Source organism: Melitaea cinxia, chromosome 3, assembly GCF_905220565.1.
Source record: "Melitaea cinxia chromosome 3, ilMelCinx1.1, whole genome shotgun sequence".
In the NCBI taxonomy this organism is placed as follows: Eukaryota; Metazoa; Arthropoda; class Insecta; order Lepidoptera; family Nymphalidae; genus Melitaea; species Melitaea cinxia.
In genome coordinates, this window is record NC_059396.1 from 17285002 (window position 1) to 17305837 (window position 20836).

Genomic DNA, 20836 nt, shown 5'->3' on the forward strand with positions numbered 1-20836 from the left:
TAGCACTGCAGCTTGAGCCACTGGCGCGTTTGATGGAAGATGTAAAATATATCCGCGAAGAGTTAAATAGCTTAAAGGACTCGCAAGAGATGTTGCATCATCTTTTCAACTCGCTATCAGGAAAAATGGACAACTTGGAGTCTAGAGTGTTAAAAGTGGAAAAAATTGCCCAGGACGTGCCTCTTCTGCAAGCTGATGTTGCCAAATTGTATCAAGAGTTGGAAACTCGGGATCAATGGGCCAGAGCAAACAATATAGAAATAAGAGGCATACCGCAAAAGAATAACGAAAACCTTTTTGAAATTGCCAAAAATATAGGACAACTCTGCAAATACCCCATACAGAAAGAGGAAATAAATTACATCGCTCGAATTCCTACTCGTTTACCTAACAGAGAAAAATCAATAATTATTTCATTTCATAACCGATATACGAAAGAAGAGTTAGTTGCTTTGGCTCGCAAATCAAGTGAACTCAATCTATCTAACCTAGGTTTTAATACTTCAAAAAAATTTTATTTAAACGATCATCTCACGCAACGTAATAAAACTCTTCTGTCCAAAGCAAAAACATTGGCTAAAGAAAGAAATTTCAAATATATATGGGTTAAACACAGCAAAATAATGGGAAGAAAATCTGATACATCACCAATTTTTTTTATACAGAACGAGAAAGACCTCTTAAAAATAGACTAAAAGTTTTAAAATTCTTATTAATATTCTTTAATTTACATTGTACATTAAAAATCAGCACTTTGAGAATCGCATGCATTGCCGGTTGCCTTTGTCTTACTCGTTGCTTAGATATCACTAGAATAGTCATCGCAATTTCACGCCTACGATTGTTTCTCGCTTTTGTAATTTCTTGCGCGCGGCTTATTACGCTCACAGTGTTAGCGTCCATAATCGTGCGCACAGTGGACGGAACTTTAAGCTGTAATTTGCTTGAACTGCACCTTACTACCGCAGCTATTAATTATTTATACCATTCAAATACCCACGGTAAGAAATCTTTATTATTTGTCATATATAAATTCATTCAATTGCTATGTTTCTTTAAAGGTTTGTTACTAAAAAATTTAAATCATACTCAGGTCTATTTGTTAATTTATTTTTAAACTATGCTATTCTTATATTAAAGTTTTACAAATTAAAATACAGTAGAATAAACTATTCTGACCACCCGATATTTATTTCTTACAGCATTCGTTTAAACTACTTGATAGTAAAGTATTGTATTGAAATTCCATATACCGCTGTTTTATTTAAGCCTAATGATGTACTTTGTTATGTTTTATTTACATCGATAATCATATTATTTTTGTCTACCCTAATTTTATTTTATTTTATATGGTTCTTACATTCTTTATTTGTAAACGCTTTTGTCCATCATTTATTGTTTTTTATCGACCTATTTATTTCTTATTTTTCGATTTACTTAGTAATAGAAAAACTACAACATAATGGGTAGTTACAGTATTAATATCTATCATCAAAACACTCGGGGACTGCGAACAAAAACTCACGGGTTTAAAAGAAATCGGCTAAGATTTAGATTAGGTAAAATCGAATTTCGGGACCGTGGGGGGATGGGGGGTGGGTGGGTGGGGAACACTACCCCTGGTACCACTATCCCACCTCGGAACCCCATGGTTATGGAGATATCGATGGTTAAAGTTTTGAGGTTAGAAGAAGAATTTAAAGCTATTATTATACCTTTGAGCTCCGCGTCTGACTTCACCTTAGCTCCAACGCTGCGGGCAGTGCAATTCATGCGCCGTTTTGCAACTTTATAAGTTATTTTCGAACAGAAGTACGTAAAAATAATCTCGATTTCAAGATCAACAAACGATACAACTTGCGGTAACTATGCTTCGATCCGTAGCTTTAAGATGTTATATTCACATTTCGCACTTGATATTAGCATTTTAAACGTTAAGTTATTGTTTTTACACGATTTTTTTTAACAACTGAGAAATAGATGTTTTAATAAAAAATGACAGGCCACTTATCGTTTCGTTCTAAAACAATATACATTGTTTTTGTTTAAATAACTGTAAAGGCAAAAGTCTTACACCATACAGCCTTGTTTCATATTATATTTTTTAATTAAATATATTTTATTTTTAATTATTTACTGTTATAAACGAAAAATACTCAATATTTTAGTTCATTTTATATGACAATAAATAAATATAAAAATATGTTGAATATAGGTGTGTGGTGGTGTGTGTGTGGTAAAATTTTTTTTTATTATTTAAATACATACTTTTACTCTTTAAGTTATCATTCTTTTGAAATATACAATCTCAACAAACAATTGTGTAAAATATTCTATAGAACTAAAATAAATTTATAAATACCTATGTAGTTTATTTTCAAAATTTATGGTCTATAATTTTAAATTATAGTATCAAAATTAATTTATATTTAGTAACATTGCGTGCTAGAATATAGGTTTAGAAATTCGAAAAATACCCAAAACCGAATCGGAGCATCCCACTGTCCACGTGGTCTTGGTCTGTCCTACCCCTAGAGTGTTTTTTTTGTGTCGCGGAGGCGCGGAGGGAGGGCAGCTCCTGTTGTACTTTTAGTCTATTTTTAAGAGGTCTTTCTCGTTCTGTATAAAAAAAATTGGTGATGTATCAGATTTTCTTCCCATTATTTTGCTGTGTTTAACCCATATATATTTGAAATTTCTTTCTTTAGCCAATCATAGCTTAATTGGCTAGAGCGCCGACACGGTCAGTCGGAGACGCAGTTTCGATCCCCGCTGGAACGGTCGATTTTTGATATGATATTCAAAAATGTTTAAAATTCCTAATGTGTGGGTAACACAAAAATAAAATCGTACATATTCATTTTATGTTTTATCTTCATTTCATTATAAATAAATTGTTTGAAAATAAGAATATGGGAAACAAATTTTTAAGGAAAATCTGAATACAATTTGAATACTCTCAAACGAAGAAATACAACATTAATATAACATTCATATCATTACAATCGATCGTTTTTTATATACGATTATGTCGGTAAACAAGCGTACGAGCCATGTGATGGTAAGCGGTTACCATAGCTCATAGACGCTTGCAACACTGGAAACATCGCAAGCGCGTTGCCAACCCTACCCCCCGACCCTCCCCAGGAGCTTTCCTCCACTCACCACAGGAACACAACGCTACAGAGAGCAGAGAGCAGTGCTATTTACCCGTGATCTTCTGTAAGATTGGGGCCAGACCAGGGTTTAGACGAGTTGTTCCAGATTTTGAGCAGGATACTTGCTGCTGTTCCATCCCTCAATAAGTAGTTTATATAACATCAACGGTTAGTTTTCTTAAATGTAATGTGGTTAACTTGAAGCGTTCAACGAGCACGTGACGGCGGCGGGGCGGCCGTCCAACTGGGGCGAGGCGCGCGAGGGCAGCTTCGCGGGCCGGCGCTCGCGGCGCTCGTCCGTCAGCGACGACAGCCAGCTCACCGTGGAGAACTTCGGCGGCTCGCAGGACCGCCTGCACTTCGCCGGCCGCAACCCCGAGAAGGAGCTCGCCACCGTCGCCGCGCTCGCCGCGGCGCGCAAGATCTCCGCGCCCGCCGGTAACGCGCTCGCTCGCACTCGCACCACACCTTTACCTTTAGAAGGAGCTCGCCACCGTCGCCGCGCTCGCCGCGGCGCGCAAGATCTCCGCGCCCGCCGGTAACGCGCTCGCTCGCACTCGCACCACACCTTTACCTTTAGAAGGAGCTCGCCACCGTCGCCGCGCTCGCCGCGGCGCGCAAGATCTCCGCGCCCGCCGGTAACGCGCTCGCTCGCACTCGCACCACACCTTTACCTTTAGAAGGAGCTGCCACCGTCGCCGCGCCCATACGCACTCATACGCACCACATTACATTAACTTCAAATACTCCACACAATTTGTACACCCACACCGACATAATACCATCTCCTCTGCCCCTAGGTTGTACCTTATGATATTTTGTAAATCTTTTTCGCTATGTAATGTTTCTGTTTTTCATGTACAATTGAGTGCATTATTTTTAGTACCTTTTATATGGGATTGGCAATTTTGTGTTAATATATTTTTACTTCGGATATTGTTTTCGTAAAATCTGTTCAAAACGAAGTAGAATTAAATAACAAAATGTATGTACCTATGCAGCGCCCCTTGACTACAACCCGCCGCTGCGCTCGTCGCGGCAGGACATCCGCGGCTCCATCCAGTTCTTCCACGGCGACTACCACAACGGGTCCGCCGACGAGCGCGGCAGGGTGGAGCGCCAGCACTCGCAGCCGAGCGCGGAGCCTCCCGCGCCCCTCCGGCGCCAGCTCAGCAGCGACGCCATCGCCCTCGACCGCGGGGACCGCGGGGAGCTCCGGGACCAGAGGGGCGGCGGCGACGGCTTCTACCTCAATGAACGGGACGCGCCAGACGGCGACGTCACCAAGACCAGCTTCGCCGATCTCAGTAAAATAAGGAATAACGGCGATCAGGCAGGTATGTCGTGGTACATTGCTGTGTAACTGCTACTAACACTAGACAGAAAGAGTGGGATTGATTTTGAGAATCAGGTGGTAGTGTCTATTCTGTTTATAGTACGATTGTTTCGTTATACTTACTAAGCGTAAAGCTAGTAATGGTCAATTTGACACAATAATTATTTTGAAACAAAAACAAAATTAATTAACAAGTCATATTATTTATTAATGGAGTTTAGTAGAAGAAATGTTTAAAAATATGCAATTAAAATGTTTTATACAGCTACTTGGCTATATAGCGCAAAAATATAAGTGAAACATTTACTGGACTATATATTAGCTTGGCTTAATAATTAAAAATATAGCAGCTTGCGATTCGCTTTTATTAGACCACATATTCTCATTCTAAAAGAAAACGGAAAAAACGACATTTAATTATTTTTAGTGAGAAAAATAGTTGAAATACAAATAATAATCTGAAATATCTGCAAGCTTATTTAATATTCTTAGTTTTGCTTATTGATTTGATTATTCATTCATTTCGTTATCAGCATGAAGCAATAAATTGTTGGAAAAGCTTTTATATAGAACTATATAAGTAAAATTTAATTATATTTAATAATATTTAATTATTAAATGCCATTCCTAATATGAAAAATGTATTTGATATAATTATTTCATTGTAAAATAACTTGTGTTGTTTATAAAGTCTTAATTCAATCAGTTAAATAATATGTATTAATATTAAATTATAAAACATTTTTATATAAAATAGGTTTGTTATAATGTGAACTGTTGCCTTGCATCCAGGCTTCTAGTCTTTGATATCAATATCTCGTATTAGGTATTCTATATCTACATATGTTTTTATATGATGTGTAATTATTGTTGTTATAATTATTTAATTAGTATTGTGTTTTTTGTAGAGTCTCCCCGCAAGACGTCGTTCGCGGGTGGGACCACGACGTGGCAGCAACACTTTCTTCAGCACGAAACCCAGACCAGTCAGTACCACTCAGCTTTTTACATCCTGTCCTCTACCTCTCCACTTTGTTTTGTAACACAGTTAATTCCTTTATTTTTTGTATATATCAATATTATTTTGATCGCCCTGTATGTTTTCACAACCTTCCGCCTTCTGGTTTATGTTACGATATACATACCAAAAAATTGTAATAATATGCGTCAAGGTTTACCTTAATTTTGTTTTTTTATTATTAGTTGCTATATTGGTTTTCACAGAAAATGGTAATAAAATATATTTTCGAAATTTTGTGCTGGTCCAAAAGGGTCTGAAGGGTCGTTTTTATCTATTCTCAATATCATCGAGCGTTACAAAATCGTTACAAAACCACGGTCCACTTAGTAAATATAAGCGTCGTTTTTTGATATAAATATATAAGATATAATGGTATGGGTGTGAGAATCCAGATAATCTAGAACCATCTCAATATCGCGTCTCTTGCGCTCCATTCTTTGATCTTTATTGTATTCATGTAGACGGTTTGGGTGCGATGTAAAAGAGGATGAGCATCAATCTCAACATCCCACGTCCCTTCCGCTGCGTCCTGTTCCTCACCACAGTCGTATGCGCGTGTCCCCAGACGGCGAGTCCCCGGCGGAGGAGGGCGCGGCGCCGGCGATGGCGGCGCAGCTGAACAACATCCGCCTGAAGCTGGAGGAGAAGCGGCGCCGCATCGAGCTGGACAAGCGGCGCGTGGAGCTGGCCGCCAGCCGCCAGCGCCAGCAGCTCGGCCAGCAGGCCTTCCTGCAGGCCGTCACCCGGGTGAGTGTCCGCGCCGGCCCCCACTCCCACTCCCGCCGGCCCCCACTCCCACTCCCGCCGGCCCCCACTCCCACTCCCGCCGCGCACGGCGTCACGGCATGTGCACGGCGCGCGTCCTATAGCGTCACGGCTAAAGTCACCTATGTGACCGATATACGGGTCAAAAATATATACATGTACTGGAAATATTAAAAGTAATCACCTTATGTGTATTTTCCTCTGTCTAAAATACTATTTCTACTTGGGACAATTGAAATATTACAGTTAAATAGTTAATCTACAGTCATGTCACTAAAAGATTAAAGAAGTTAAGTTGTCTGTTTGTCTAAACTTCTCTTTTTTGTTTTCTTATAAAACTAGCTCGACAAACAATCGTACGGCTTATTTGATAGTAAGCGATTACCGTAGCTTATAATAGATGGTTGTAACATGAGAAGGATCGCAAGCGCGGTGTCGACCCTACCCCCAGTGCCCTAAAGAGCTCTGATCACCTTACTCACCACAGCAACACAATGCTTGAAAGTATTATTTTTACCTTCCCAAGTCGAGCTGCTATAGTTATGACAGAAATTTCCTGCTGTGCCCTACCTCAGCTAAAAATCTAGTAATAAAAAAAAATTGAAAAGAAAGATTAATTAATTTGTACAATTTTCGGTAATTTATACATAATAAAATTATTTTAATTTATGACTGCGTAATAGTATTAAGTAGGATAAAACTTTATGCAAAGAAAACGATTTGATAATCTTCCAACTGTAATATCTCAATTGTAACAAACATTATAAATTAATTTATTAATTATTCATCAAACTTACATACTAAAGGTATTATTTATTAAGAGTGTTGAATATTATAATTTTTAAGTGATATTTTTAGTTTGGTGTCTTTCAATTAGCTAAAAGTTTTAGAAAACCCGATTGTGTGGTGTGGTCAAAATTTTGTGTGACGTTAATTGGTAAGGGGTATGTGTGGTAGATAGATGTTATGGTAAAATACTATTCAGATTATACCATATAGTATTTTCTTATATATTGTGTGTCTTTGTGTGAATGTTAATTTTAGAAATGAAATCTTCTTAGTTACTACAACTCCATACCTAAAGGAATCAGCATTTTTACACCCGATGAAATTCACATTTATTTGTATTAAAATATATTTAAAAGCGGACATAAAATATATTTTTTTATTTCATTAGGAAACGTTTTTGCAATACCAGTTGGCCTCTTTGGTGAGTGCCTAAACGAACACGCCGATTTTTTAATTTAGACATAGAAGTTTTACCTTATACGTTTATTTTTGTATTTCGATTGTAAAGATAATTCGATTTAGTTTCGTTCATGCTTACACAGCTTTCATTCCGTTGACGCAAAACATTGTAAGGACATTTGGTTATATTATGCATATCATGTGCGTTCAATTATTTCACACAAGTATACGTTATGTTATAACTAGGTAACTGCGGTATTTCGCTTTATATGAAGTACGTCATGCGTTGTAGAATACGAGCTTTTTTATATCAGGTCACGTTACTATTTTTATATTCATAAATATTTTGCGTCGCAAAAACCCATGTATAATGTTTCATAACATATAATTCGAAGTCAACGATCTTCATGAACTTAATTATATTTCTCACTTGTAACTTATCGCACGTTTTTTGATAAATGATCAATTGCATGCGCGCAAATTAATTGTAATGGAAAATAATTATGTTTACAAGAATCACAATCTATTTCTCATTTTAAATTTTATTCAATAAGTCTAACCAAAATCAAACATCGAATATATTGTTTAGATTATTGGTACAATTACAACTATATGTAAAAACTTCTTTACATTAAATTCCCAAAGAGTATTTAAAGATAAAACGCCTTTATTCAAAATCATAAAAAAATTGCGCGTACTCACGCCTAGTACGGACAAGCACAACGTACAGTAACAGTAGGCGCCGGTACAAGACGCGCACGTAGCGTGCACCCGTGAGCACGCGTACGTACGCACCGGTACGCACGAGTGCGCACGCGTCCGCACCAGTCCGCACGTAGCGCGGTAGGCTAACGCATGGGTGGCGGTGTTGCAGGGCAAGGGCGCGCGCACGCCGGCCGACGACGCGGACCACGCGCAGGTGAGTGGCGGCCCCGGGGTTGTAGATGCTTGTACTGTCATAGTACGCAGCCGACAATTTGATAATTTGAAACAAGATGAAATATGCAATATTCAAAAAGATTTTTATTTCACCACAAAACTTCATATGATAAATATAAGTTTTAAATACGCTAAAATAGATTTATTTGTTGCAAAATTACAATAGAGGTCATCAAACCATATGTAGTTAGTCACCAAATGTAATTAACATAGACATATTATTGTAGGCGGTTTACAAATATGAGTTTCATAGTCAACTCGTAGGCTTTGACCGTGAAACTTTAATTATTATAATTTAATTATTTACATTGTAATCAGGCAAAATGCATCTACAATTCCCGTAATTAGTGTTTAGCATAAAATTATTATGTAAAATGTATTGTGTGTCTTTGTGTTTTTGTGCATGTCGTAATTGCATGTTTTGTCGTAATTGCACATGTAACTAAACTTTAAATAGTATTGTAAACGCATCTGCGCGTCACGCAAAACCTATTGAAGTTACTAGGATTAATGGTATATAGATGAAGTCATTAATATAGGAGTTCTAAGAAGATATTAAGCATGTGGAACATTTGTGTGTTATTTGGAAAGCTGAGGGATCTACTGATATAACAAAATTTCGAAGAACAAGTTGAACTGAAGTTAGTATTTGTATAAATAAAGCAAAATAATTTATTGCCAAAATATATAATTTTGTGCGTTTCCATGCTGTGTATGTATTGTTGAAGCCATTCTGCTACATTTGCTTTTCATATCAATAATTATAGGTTCTAGAAACGCTATTAAAATTATTACGAAATTTCTATGTATTCATCGTTCAAACTGGTTCAATCAGTCGGAAATTTAGATAGGAGGAAAAAAAACATTTGATCATGAAATTTATTTCAAAGTAAATGTAAAAACATAGTTTTCTAAGAGTAATTGATGAACAGTTAATTAAGAATGCACATTTCTATAGGAAATGGTCGTCGAAGCGCCGAACCAAGCGGCAGAAAACGCGGCGCTGGAGCAGTATCAGCAGTCTATAGCAAAGTAAGTGGCATTTGTGTTTATCATCACTGTTCTAAATGTTGTAAGTTTTTTTTTTTAACTTAAGCTTTTTACACATGTTAAGTTTTTATTCTTACCTTTCGTTTAATTTTAATTATTTTTACTTCTTAATGTAGATAAAGTAAGCCTCGCGCAAAAGCCAGTACCTAATATTTACAGAATGAACTCCAGCCTGCAGGACATCCAGAGCGACATCGCGCGCCTCGCCAGTCAGCAGAGCCAGTTGCAACAGCAGCAACAACAGCACCAACAGAACCAACAGAACCAACAGCTGCAGCAACAGTTACAACAACAGCAACAACAGTTGCAACAGCAGCAACAACAAATACAACAGCAACAGCAGCAGGCGAAGCAAATGTTCCAACAACATCAGCAACCTCAGTCGCCGTTCCAACAACAGTACCAGCCAAACATTCCTCAACTAGTAAGTGTTGATACGTTAACTTAAAAATACAACGCACGCAAACAAGCACATTGGTTGTGGGCTTGTTCTCTTATTTCAGCAACGAGCTTCCTAGCCCCTAATAAATTATAAAACTATTAATACCCCTTTTTAAATTACAAGGTCTAACTTGTTACTATTGAACTTCTTTAACTTATTTAATTTAAAACAAACATTATTTTGTAACAGCATATAGAAAAAAAGGTAATAGATGAACAAATAACACAATAATTAAAAATTAGTATTATTAATAAAATAATATGCATGGCTACGGCTGGTCTAAAGTCCTCTTTGAAAACTCATTGATACATACCCACCGACACGGAGGCAGCTCCCGCACCACTCACGCCGCGCCCGCTCCATTGCAGCACAGCCAATTCAGCTCACAGCACAATGTGTCGCGGCCGCTCAACGCGTTCGGCTCGACGCCGCACCTGCCGCGCGACTTCTACAACTACGAGAGCCCGGGCCCGGGCCAGCAGGGCGGCCAGCAGGGCAACCCGCAGGCCGGCCAGCCGGGCTTCCAGTACCAGTACAGGGACATAGAGCAAGAGTTCGCTCGGCCGCAGTTCTACCTGCACGACAGCCCCGCGCCGCCGCAGCGCCGCACGTGGGCGCAGCACGCGCAGCTGCAGCAGGACGGCGAGCTGCGCGGCTGGCAGGTACGGCTCGCACTGCACGGGGCCGGGGCACCGGCGGGGCTCGGGCGCTGGGAGGGGAGCTCGCGTTAAAATTTGTGAAAATTTGAAAGGCGTTTAATGGGATTTCATGTGGACATTTAAGGTGCCACTATTACTTCTAAAAAGCTGTTGGAATGTTCCTGTGATTAACTTTTCAATTAAAATTTTCAGCTCCATCAGCAAAATCATCAGCAAAACCAGTACCAGCAACCGCAACCCGAGCCGGCGCAGAGGACGTGGAAGTCCCCCTCGCCCCAACCTCCCCCCGAGAGGAACTGGAACCCGCAGGGCTTCGTCCTCCACGAGAGGGCGAGCCAGCCCTTCCAGGTGCACTACAACGCCGACCGGTACCAGAACGGCACCGAGAACGCCCGAGAGACGCAGAACCACCTGAGCTACACTGTGATAAACGCGTCGCAGTCGCCGCCCGCGAGCAGCCCGCGCCGGCCGCGCACGCCGCAGCGCCAGGGCTCGCTGCCCGAGGCGCGGCGGCCCGAGCCGCTGGGCCTGCAGCAGCTGGGCCTGCAGCCGCTGCACGCGCCCGCGCCGCCCGACGACATGGAGCCGCAGAACATCTCCTTCATCGGCAGCGCCGAGGACGACGCGCTGCGCCAGGGCATCGACCGCCTCAACATCTCGTCCGGCACGCGCACCTACCGCATCCCCTCGCCGACGAGACCCTCGCTCGGCCGGAACTCGTTCCGGCGCCCCGACGAGCCCGCCGAGACGAACGAGAAGGGTTTCTACATATCGTTCGACAACGAGCAGCCGAAGCGACCGAAGCCGCCGCTCCGAGCGAAGCGAGGCTCTCCGCGGAAGGAGCGTTCCGAGTACACGAGTCCCGAGCGCAGCCCCGAGAATACGTGGATCGAGCGGGACGACCAGCGGGACGACCGGCGGGATGACCGGCGGGACGACCGGCGGGACGAAAGGCGAGACGACAGACGAGACGACAGGCGGGACGACAGACGGGACGACAGGCGGGACGACAGACGGGACGACAGGCGGGACGACAGACGGGACGACAGGCGAGACGACAGGCGGGAGGAACGAGACGAACGAGTCGAAGAGCGGCGAGAAACACCGCGCATGGAGGCGCCGCGGGAGCGAGCGCGCCCGCCCAGCGCGGAGCCCGCCGCGCTCGTCATCGGCGAGCTCAACCCCGACCCCGTGAGTGAGCTTATCTTTGTGGAATATCGTTGCAAATACGAGCGCTTTTCATATTTTACTCGTTTCCTTTATACGATATGTAGATCCAGTGATCGAGTATACTTGCATTTATTTATTATAGGCGTTAGGTGATTATCGCAGGTTCGATTCCTGCTTTAGCCAATTATGCGAAGATCAAACAACCATAGATTGTTTTGTGCAATAACTTAAAGTACAAAAGCGTACGCTCGTTAGCTAGTAATCTCTCGATAAATATTCGTACAGACCGACGGCACCGCCCGGCCGCAGACGGCCCACTTCGCGTAATCGTCTGTTCATGTAGTTCGCCGCCCGCAGAACTCGGCCGAGGAGATGGAGCGCAAGAAGGAGCGCATCATGCTGCTGTCGCTGCAGCGGCGCCAGCGCGCGGACGAGGCGCGCGCGCGCGCGGAGGCGGCGGCGGCGGCGCGGCGCGCGCGCGACGAGGCCGAGGCCGAGCTCAAGGCGGCGCGGCGCGAGGAGCAGGCGCGCCGCCGGCAGGCCATCCTCGCGCAGTACAAGCTCAAGAAGGCCGCCGAGGAGGCGGAGCGCGAGGGCAAGGTCTTCGACAAGTCCGACTTCCTCGAGACGCTGCAGCGCGGCGCGGGCGGCGGCGGCGGGGGCGGCGCGGGGGGCGGGGCTCGGCTGCGAGGCAAGCTGCCGGCCCGCGCTCGCCCGAAGACCATCCACGTGGACAGCGGCGCGCTGCAGGCCGCCGAGGGCATCCTGGCCAGCAAGCAGCCCTCCTCCACCAACCTCACCGGTACGACCTCGCTTCACGCTCCGTATCGGTTACGCTCACAGATACACTGAGCACCACCTAAGTGCTATCTACTACACGAAAATTGTTGAAGTTACAGTTCAAATGCCAATAATAGATTCGACACAATTTCACTTAGTGTCAATTTTATATTTGAAAATGGTTTGTTGTGATGTCTCAGAAATTTTACTCACCAATAGGGCTGCCATCGTGGAATTCAGGGATCGTCCAGAAAATGTTCCTTAACGTGTTTCTAAATGGTTAGACAAAGAAAAATTTTATTGTCATAAATAAATGAAATGTGTGAATTGAAATCTTACTTATAGAGTTGTATTCTAAAATTTTATTCAAATTTCGAAATTTTGAGTATGCTTTATCGCTTTCGTAAGTTTAGATGATGGCATCTCTATCTATAGACACAATTCGCCAATTAGAAAAAAAAAATATTAAAATGTAACATACAAAAGAGAAAACTCACCTAAAATAGCTACACAAATCCACTCACACACCGACTTCTCAAAGCTGCTCGCATGAGATGTGGCTGACAATTTATTTTTACGCTAGAAATTATTTAACTGCACTTATACCGGCAAGTTTTTGCTTGCTAATAATTTTACAACGTTTTTTTCATTTTAAACTGTTTTAGACAACGCAAAAATGTTTTAAATTAGCTTTACAACATAGTAGCTCAAATTTTAATTCATGAACCTGTTAGGCCAAAGTTGTAATTTTATTTGTATTGGATATTTGAGCTACCCTGTTGTATATACAGTGTGTGCATGTAATGCTTATAATATAAACCCTTATGACTGCGAAAATTAACTTAAAACTGGCCTACAATAATAAGTTCATACAAGAATAACATTGCAGTCAGTAAAGGTTTAAATAGTGGTTATAAGCAGTACATTTGATTGATTTGCGGCTGCCCCCTCGCTTTTTCCGCTATGTCCCGCCGGCGCGTGTCGTGTCGCGTGCGTGTCGTGTCGCGTGCGTGTCGTGTCGTGTGCGTGTCGCGTGTCCCGTGTCGTGCAGGCACTATGCGACGCGACTACTACCGCGGCTCTCAGGACAACCTCGCCGAGAGGGCGCATCTCTATAGAGGTAATTTGGTGTTTTTACTACTTTTTTTAAAGTAATCATCAGTCTTGCTTGGTCACTTTTTCACTAAATGAAAAATACCTAGGTACTTTAAAGACAGAAAAATTTAGTTCACTTATTAATTTATGACAGCATCAATAATATTTATTATTAGATTAGACTTTATTGATTATAGAAAATTGTTGTATTTGAGTGGTAAAAAGTGACAATGGACAAAGACAAGGTTGAATTTTTGTCGTAGATGCTAGATGTCATTTTGCATGTTTTTATTGTACACAGACATAATTCACTAATGCCACATGCCAATCTATCGAAAAATTTTGATTAGTATTGTATGAAACTAGTAAAAGTTTATTCTGTTTATATTTATTAAAAAATCTGAGCATTTTCAATTTCATTAATAATTCTATTCAGTTGAAAAGAAAAAAAAGAATAATGAAAAATTTATTCTATCTCTTAAGAGCCATTTCACAAAAATCGGTAACAATCCGCGAAATTGTAATATTTTGACGTCGTTAATCTCAGTGTTGGATGCAATAATGTAATTTATATTCTTGAAATATAATAGAGCAACCTTTGTTGTAATCCATAGTCAGATCAGAATTTTGATTTATATTATGTGTATAAAATTATTAACCTTTTCATCAGCCTCCTCCCTGGGTAAACGGTCGCAATGTATAATTTGAAGTCCTACTTTTCAATAACCTCTACGTTGAAACCATTTTAAAAAAATATCATAATATGTGGAATATAATTTTGTTGTCCACTATCATAGATTTTTATTCCATTTGTATCTCTATTAAACGATAAAAAAAATTTAAAGTTACGAATATTTTCCAAATAAGTACAATTTTAAAAGCGATATTTCTCTTAGAAAACTAAGAAATTTTAACGAACTATCTTCATCAAAGTAAACTTACATCATTAAGGAATACAAAAAAAATAATTAAAAGATGTAATTATTTTTAATACATTTTATATTAAATAATAAAAAGATAGTATATATTGCCACGCATCAAGCCCGGGAAATCAGTCGAGCGCTAGCGCTCTTAGAGGTAAGGTCCACGCCAAATTCTGCGCAGCCGTCTCTTTCGCTCACACGCGCCAAGCGCCTGTTGTTATAGCGGATAAAACGCATTTGATACTTTCATAATAAAATATAAATAAAATAAACATATTACGAAAATGACTGTAAAATAATATAATGATAATTTCTGTAAACAAATGTATAATTTAATTTTCTTTTCTCACACTATCAATACAAATAGGCATTTCAATCTGTTTGTCTTGTTATTTGTTAATTAATATGTTTGTCGGTGTCGATGTCATTAAATGCTTTTTTATTCATATCGTAAATATTAGATTCATTCGTAAACTGAAAAAACTAAATCAATTTAAAAAAATTGTTTCATAAAATTGATTTTTTAATTTTATTTTAAATTTATTGACTGTTGTTATATAACATACTTGAAATTTTTAACAAATTAATTATGTAAAAAACATTTTATACCATAGTTATAATTTTTATTATACATCAGAAAATGATCACGATGGTCTTTTGGTTGTCACACTATACGTACTAGCACAAAGATCGCGCGGCTCGTACGACTCGCGCGATGCGACCAAATTTACCTAAACTTGCAGAGCGTAAAATTGTGAAATGGCTCTTAAAAGAAATATCAAATAATTGTATTGTCTAAAATCTTACCCCCATAACTGGTTGAGGGTAACATCGCATAGTACATATCGCGTCCCAAGTTATCTGACCTTGGTTGCTCACGTGGTCCGCAGAGTCTCCAGTGGAGGAGCGCGGCGGCGTGTCTCCCGGCAGCGCGTCCAGCGGTCTCGGGCGCCGCGGCTCCTGCAAGACCTCGCGAGGTGAGTGTTGCCCCGATGTCATCACTGTCCCCATTCCCCCGCTATCCCTGTCCCCATTGTCCCCATTCCCTCGCTTTCCCTGTCCCCACTGCCCCCGTGTTCTGCTGTCGCTACTAACGAATATCGCTTCGCCCTTAGCACATATCCACTTGTATTTGATGGAATCGTATTGATTTTAATATATTAAGTAATTATCTTATATTGACAAGTATTATTATATTGATTGATTCTGAATGTTTGACAAGTGGATCTGTGTAACCAATTGTTATCTCGTTTGCTTTTATCTAAATACAAAAGTATTTAAGTATTTAAGTATTGCTTAATAAAATGAACGAGATGACGATCTTAAATGATTGCTGTGCTGAGGACTTGAAATGTATTCCGAAATCGTATTCATGCATTTCGAAACATTTCTTTGTTTTCTGAAATAAATGAACAATATTTTTTTTTTCACAATTTGAAAAATTGCGTTACTGTTAAACACAATGTTTTGGTTTATTTTGTTATGGATGAACACTTTTGATTGGTCATATGGCTCAGTACCTCTTAGTCGGTGAAGCTTTTTTGATTTTTATTTGTAGATGCTTTGACCTATATTTATATTTTATTTAAAAGTTTATTTTTATATGTGTATGATTTCAGCAATGCATAGATTGGCTAGATACACTCCATATGCAAAATTACGCTTGATATATTTTATTTGGCCGTATTAGTTAGTTGCAAAATTGCATTAAAACGACAAAGAGAGGTTTTCAATAGCTTTTATGAGATACGGAACCCCCTCCAGACCTTCCGCGCATATCATGAGTCGGTTCAAGAGATCCATTTAAAATTCCATTAAATTGACCAATGTTTTGTATTCGCGATTGTAAAGTTACTTTTGTTTGCTACTACATACATAAGTATGAATTGAGTTGTTCAGCGCCCGAGCCCGCAGTGCGCATGTGGCCAGGGCTGTCAGGTTTTGTAATTTGTACGTCCGTTTGTTTAATGATATGGCATGCATAACTGTATTATAATAAAATTTACTGATTTCAGTTTTTGAAATTATAAATGATATATTAACTGTAACGTAATGTCAATTGTTTTGTTTTTTGCAATAATTGCGCGATAATTGTACGATAACCGCCAGCCCTGCAGCTTGCGCGGCTCGTTGTTGATCGCATGTTCCTGTGTGACGCCATACATGTATAGGAAACATTTCAGAGCGTGTGAATGATGAACCACAGTCGACACGTGGAAGGTCTAAATATTCCACTTACCAGAATAACTTTAAGGCGGGGAGGAAATCTAGCTCTCTTATGAACTTGTGCGGTAAGACACGTTTGAATACACACAGTGTAACTTGTACAGGCTTCAGTCACGGTAGCCGGGCCCTGCTTGGTGAGGTTATATTTTCGTTGCAGCATGTAGGGGGATGTTGGCTGTAGGACAAATTTTATCTACACGAATATGTTACAATTATACCTCATAATATTATTGTACGAGTATAATTGGCTGTCTTCTGAAATTCAACCTAGTATATTTTCAGTTTTGATAACGTAAAGTCCGATCAACACTACAAAATCAGTCACGTTTTGATCTTGGTCCCATTTCATTAAATATGCACAACTAAAAACAATTAAAATAAAATAAAAAGATTTTTATATAATTATAAAATCTGTATCACTGATAACATATTAAATTTCAATTTTTAATATTTGAGTACAAAATTTAAGTCTTACATATATTTTATTATATGCGAAGTCTCTATATTTTAATATTTATTATCTGTGAACGGAATCCAATCGATTTGACGAACATCCCCCTATAGCGTCTTCTGTCTTGTGCACATCACTTTTATTTTGGGTCGTAGTGAACTGTATTCTATGTATCGTTGCTCTAAGGTTGTGGTTTATTCTAAAAGGTAATTATATCTTATTTATATTTGTCTCGCATGCTCCTATTTATAATTTATTTCTATTGGTGTTGGTATGACATCGTCGAGCACTTTGTGCTAAATACTACTTTCATCATTAATTATTATATTTAATTAATATACAACGATGACAAACAAAGATTACTCTACGATAGTATTTTTTTATACCTTAATTATTACCTTATTTTTTGCTGTTAATTTTTTTCCATGTTCATCCTTACAATTTATTTTTGAAGTTTTTTTTTTAATTTATAAAAAGAAAATTATTGTTTTATGTACATTTAATATTTTATATTTTTCTTATTTTTGTAATTGCTTTAAATAGCAAACATAAAATGAGAGAATTACGTAGCTTCTTGGAAATGAGTTGGTGCCTTACCTTTCTTATTTGCGTTCGCTGGCAGCTCGTATTGAATGATCAGAACGCTTTCATAATTGTAGCCGAGCGCTTCCAGTCGTAGCAAATTATAGATTTTTTTTTTATTTACAATAAATTGCAAAATATTTTGAGCTTATTTTAGAAAACTTAAGTTAGCTATTTTTTTTAGGCAGGTAGAACAAACATATTTTAAAATTCATAACTTTTCTTCGCTAATCCTAATTTTATGCTAGATTTAAATAATATGTATACTAACTGGGAAACTAACATTCGGCCTTCTAATTTTTTTAATTTTTTTTTTTTATAAAAGACGTTATAAAATATTTGAGTCATTATTTTAGACAAATTATTATGCGATTTCTTAAAATCTTTTAAATATATTACAGAGCAAATAAGTAACATTTTGAAAATATAAATAAATTTTTAAAAGAAATCCTAGGATTAGCTTGGACGTTCTAATGAAGCATATCACTTTGTAAAGACTAGTTCTTTATGGTTTCCATCGCACACTAAGAAAATCTGTCTCTCTTATATACTATCTGAAATCAAAATGTGAAATGTATCCTCTCTCTCTGGTTTTCCTTTTTTATTTACTTCTAAATTGTTCTTAACTATGAAATTCTAATTAAGTAAACTAAAATGTATGTAGATACTTGTAATTGTATTAATTTATCGAAATCGCGATTACGCGTTTCCATTGGTTAATGTCTGTTATTTGTCTGTTTGTGTCCGTGTATGTTAAATGCTTAATCAATTTTTAAACAGCTTAGTCAAAAAATAACTTCGATTTCATTTACATCGTAAATTGATTCATATATTTTTTATCTGTGACGTTATAAATGAAAGTGACCATAGATGGTTATCGATAAATGTATTAAATTCAAATCCTTCGTAATGTTCTATTTATATATGACGACACAGTACGTTAGCATAATTCACATAAAATATGTTAATGCATACGTCACTATGACGTGCACGGTGGGATCGCTCAGCGCTCGCTGTCACTTGTCAGAGTACGAGTAGAATGAGTGTGGGTGTGAGTGAGTAGGGGACGGTAGTATAGCGCTTAAATGAAAATTAAATCTTCACTTTATTTTCTATTATTGCATTAATATGACGACACAGTAAATAATTTGCATCGAATATATGAACGCACGCGGTACTGTGTCGGAGCGCTCGCAGTGCGGGCGTGCCGAGTGACGCGTGAGTAGGAGAGAGTAGGAGAGAGTAGGAGGGAGTAGGAGAGAGTAGGAGGGAGTAGGAGGGAGTAGGAGAGAGTAGGAGGGAGTAGGAGAGAGTAGGAGGGAGTAGGAGGGAGTAGGAGAGAGTAGGAGAGAGTAGGAGGGAGTAGGAGAGAGTAGGAGGGAGTAGGAGAGAGTAGGAGGGACTAAGAGAGAGTAGGAGGGAGTAGGAGAGAGTAGGAGGGAGTAGGAGAGAGTAGGAGGGAGTAGGAGAGAGGAGGGAGTAGGAGGGAGGGGGAGAGAGTGGGTGGGCGGGCTATGGCGGGCTACGGCGGGCCGTTAGTACAGCGCTGTCGTGTGCAGACTCGGGGCTGGGCCGCGCCACGCCGCCGCGCCGCGCCGCGTCGCCCGGCCTGCGCGCGCTGGGCTCGCCCGCCTCGGGCCCCGGCTCGCTGCCCGGCGCGCTGCCCGGCCTGCCCGGCCTGCCCGGCGCCATCGGCAAGCGCCGCCACGACGACTCCTCCGACGTCTCCTCCACGCACTCCTCCATCATGGACTACTCGGGTGAGTGCTGTGGCGAGGCGAGGCGACGAGCATGGACCTCATTGTTTCGTATTATACTCGTGGCCTATTTAGCTCTTAGATATATTGGTCCTGACCGAGAATTGGTTTTCTGTTAGTGCAATTCGAAATGCAGAGTGGAAGGTTAGTTAAATGCTATTATTAGCGTTTATGACATTCACTGACAGAAAATCAATTGTCATAAATAATATATGATATTTAATAATTTTTTAATAAAATACAGCCTGTTTTAAATGTACAAACAAAAATTAAGTAGATGATATAAAACCTATTACAGTAATTAGTTTAATTAGATAATTATTTTACTTTTTAAAGCAACCAACCGAGAACGACGTAAAGGTTTCAATTAAACGTTACTACGTAGGTAGTTAAGTTCACGACTAACTGCATACAACTGCGACACACAATCACGAGTAATATCAGCGTAGCGATGTCATGCCAACTACCTCTATGAGTTACTTTAAGGCATGGTTTGAGAAGTGTTCTTGTACGAGAGCATATTGTTGTGATCTAACAGAGTTCGTTCGTTACCGCTTAATATTCGCTTCCTCACACCGAATTGAAATTAACACAATCACGGCACTACATTAATACCGCATCATTTGCCTCATGTTCGATTCACGTTTTTTTTAAATATTATTATAGAGATACCTACTTGCAATTATTTACTTATAACGGTACAGTGGACGTTTAGTTTGGTTATTAGTTTAAATTTAGGAAACTCGTAGTGTTTTCTAGAGAGTAAGGAATGTTTGGGCTTGATCAGTCGCAATCGACCGCCCCGCAGGCCCGCGGCTGTACAAGCAGCCCGCCACGAAGTCCAACCGCGGCCTCATGCTGAACGCCGTGGAGTACTGCGTGTTCCCGGGCGCCGTGAACGCGGAGGCCAAGCGGCGCGTGCTGGAGGAGATCGCGCGCTCCGAGAGCAAGCACTTCCTCGTGCTGTTCCGCGACGCGGGCTGCCAGTTCCGCGCGCTCTACAGCTACTGCCCCGACAGCGACGCCGTGGCCAAGCTCTACGGCACCGGCCCGCGCCACGTCAACGACCGCATGTTCGACAAGTTCTTCAAGTGAGTGCCCTCTGCCGCGCACGCCTAAAGCACGGACGCGGAGCGCGAAGAATTTCGTACAATGACCTTTTTGCCAACTGCCAGTGATTCTCAATTTTTTTATATAAAGTACGAAGCTTTAAAAAATCGGTAGAGTTTAGAATTTGGGATGTCTTTGAACTCGTTTTTTGCACACTACACTAAATACTACTATTTGTCCGTGG

At 40.2% G+C, this 20836-nt stretch overlaps 1 protein-coding gene across 1 annotated transcript in view; it reads left to right on the forward strand.

Annotated features, from left to right (window-relative positions):
* LOC123669640 (patronin) overlaps positions 1-20836 on the forward strand; it is a 73918-nt gene that overhangs the window by 50479 nt on the left and 2603 nt on the right. The window contains 16 exon segments of the mRNA XM_045603236.1: positions 3363-3596; positions 4160-4495; positions 5403-5480; positions 6081-6262; positions 8343-8387; positions 9366-9467; positions 9597-9881; positions 10268-10561; positions 10751-11451; positions 11608-11749; positions 12086-12530; positions 13560-13628; positions 15417-15503; positions 16710-16817; positions 19345-19545; positions 20351-20633. Coding sequence (XP_045459192.1) covers positions 3363-3596; positions 4160-4495; positions 5403-5480; positions 6081-6262; positions 8343-8387; positions 9366-9467; positions 9597-9881; positions 10268-10561; positions 10751-11451; positions 11608-11749; positions 12086-12530; positions 13560-13628; positions 15417-15503; positions 16710-16817; positions 19345-19545; positions 20351-20633 — 3592 coding nt within the window.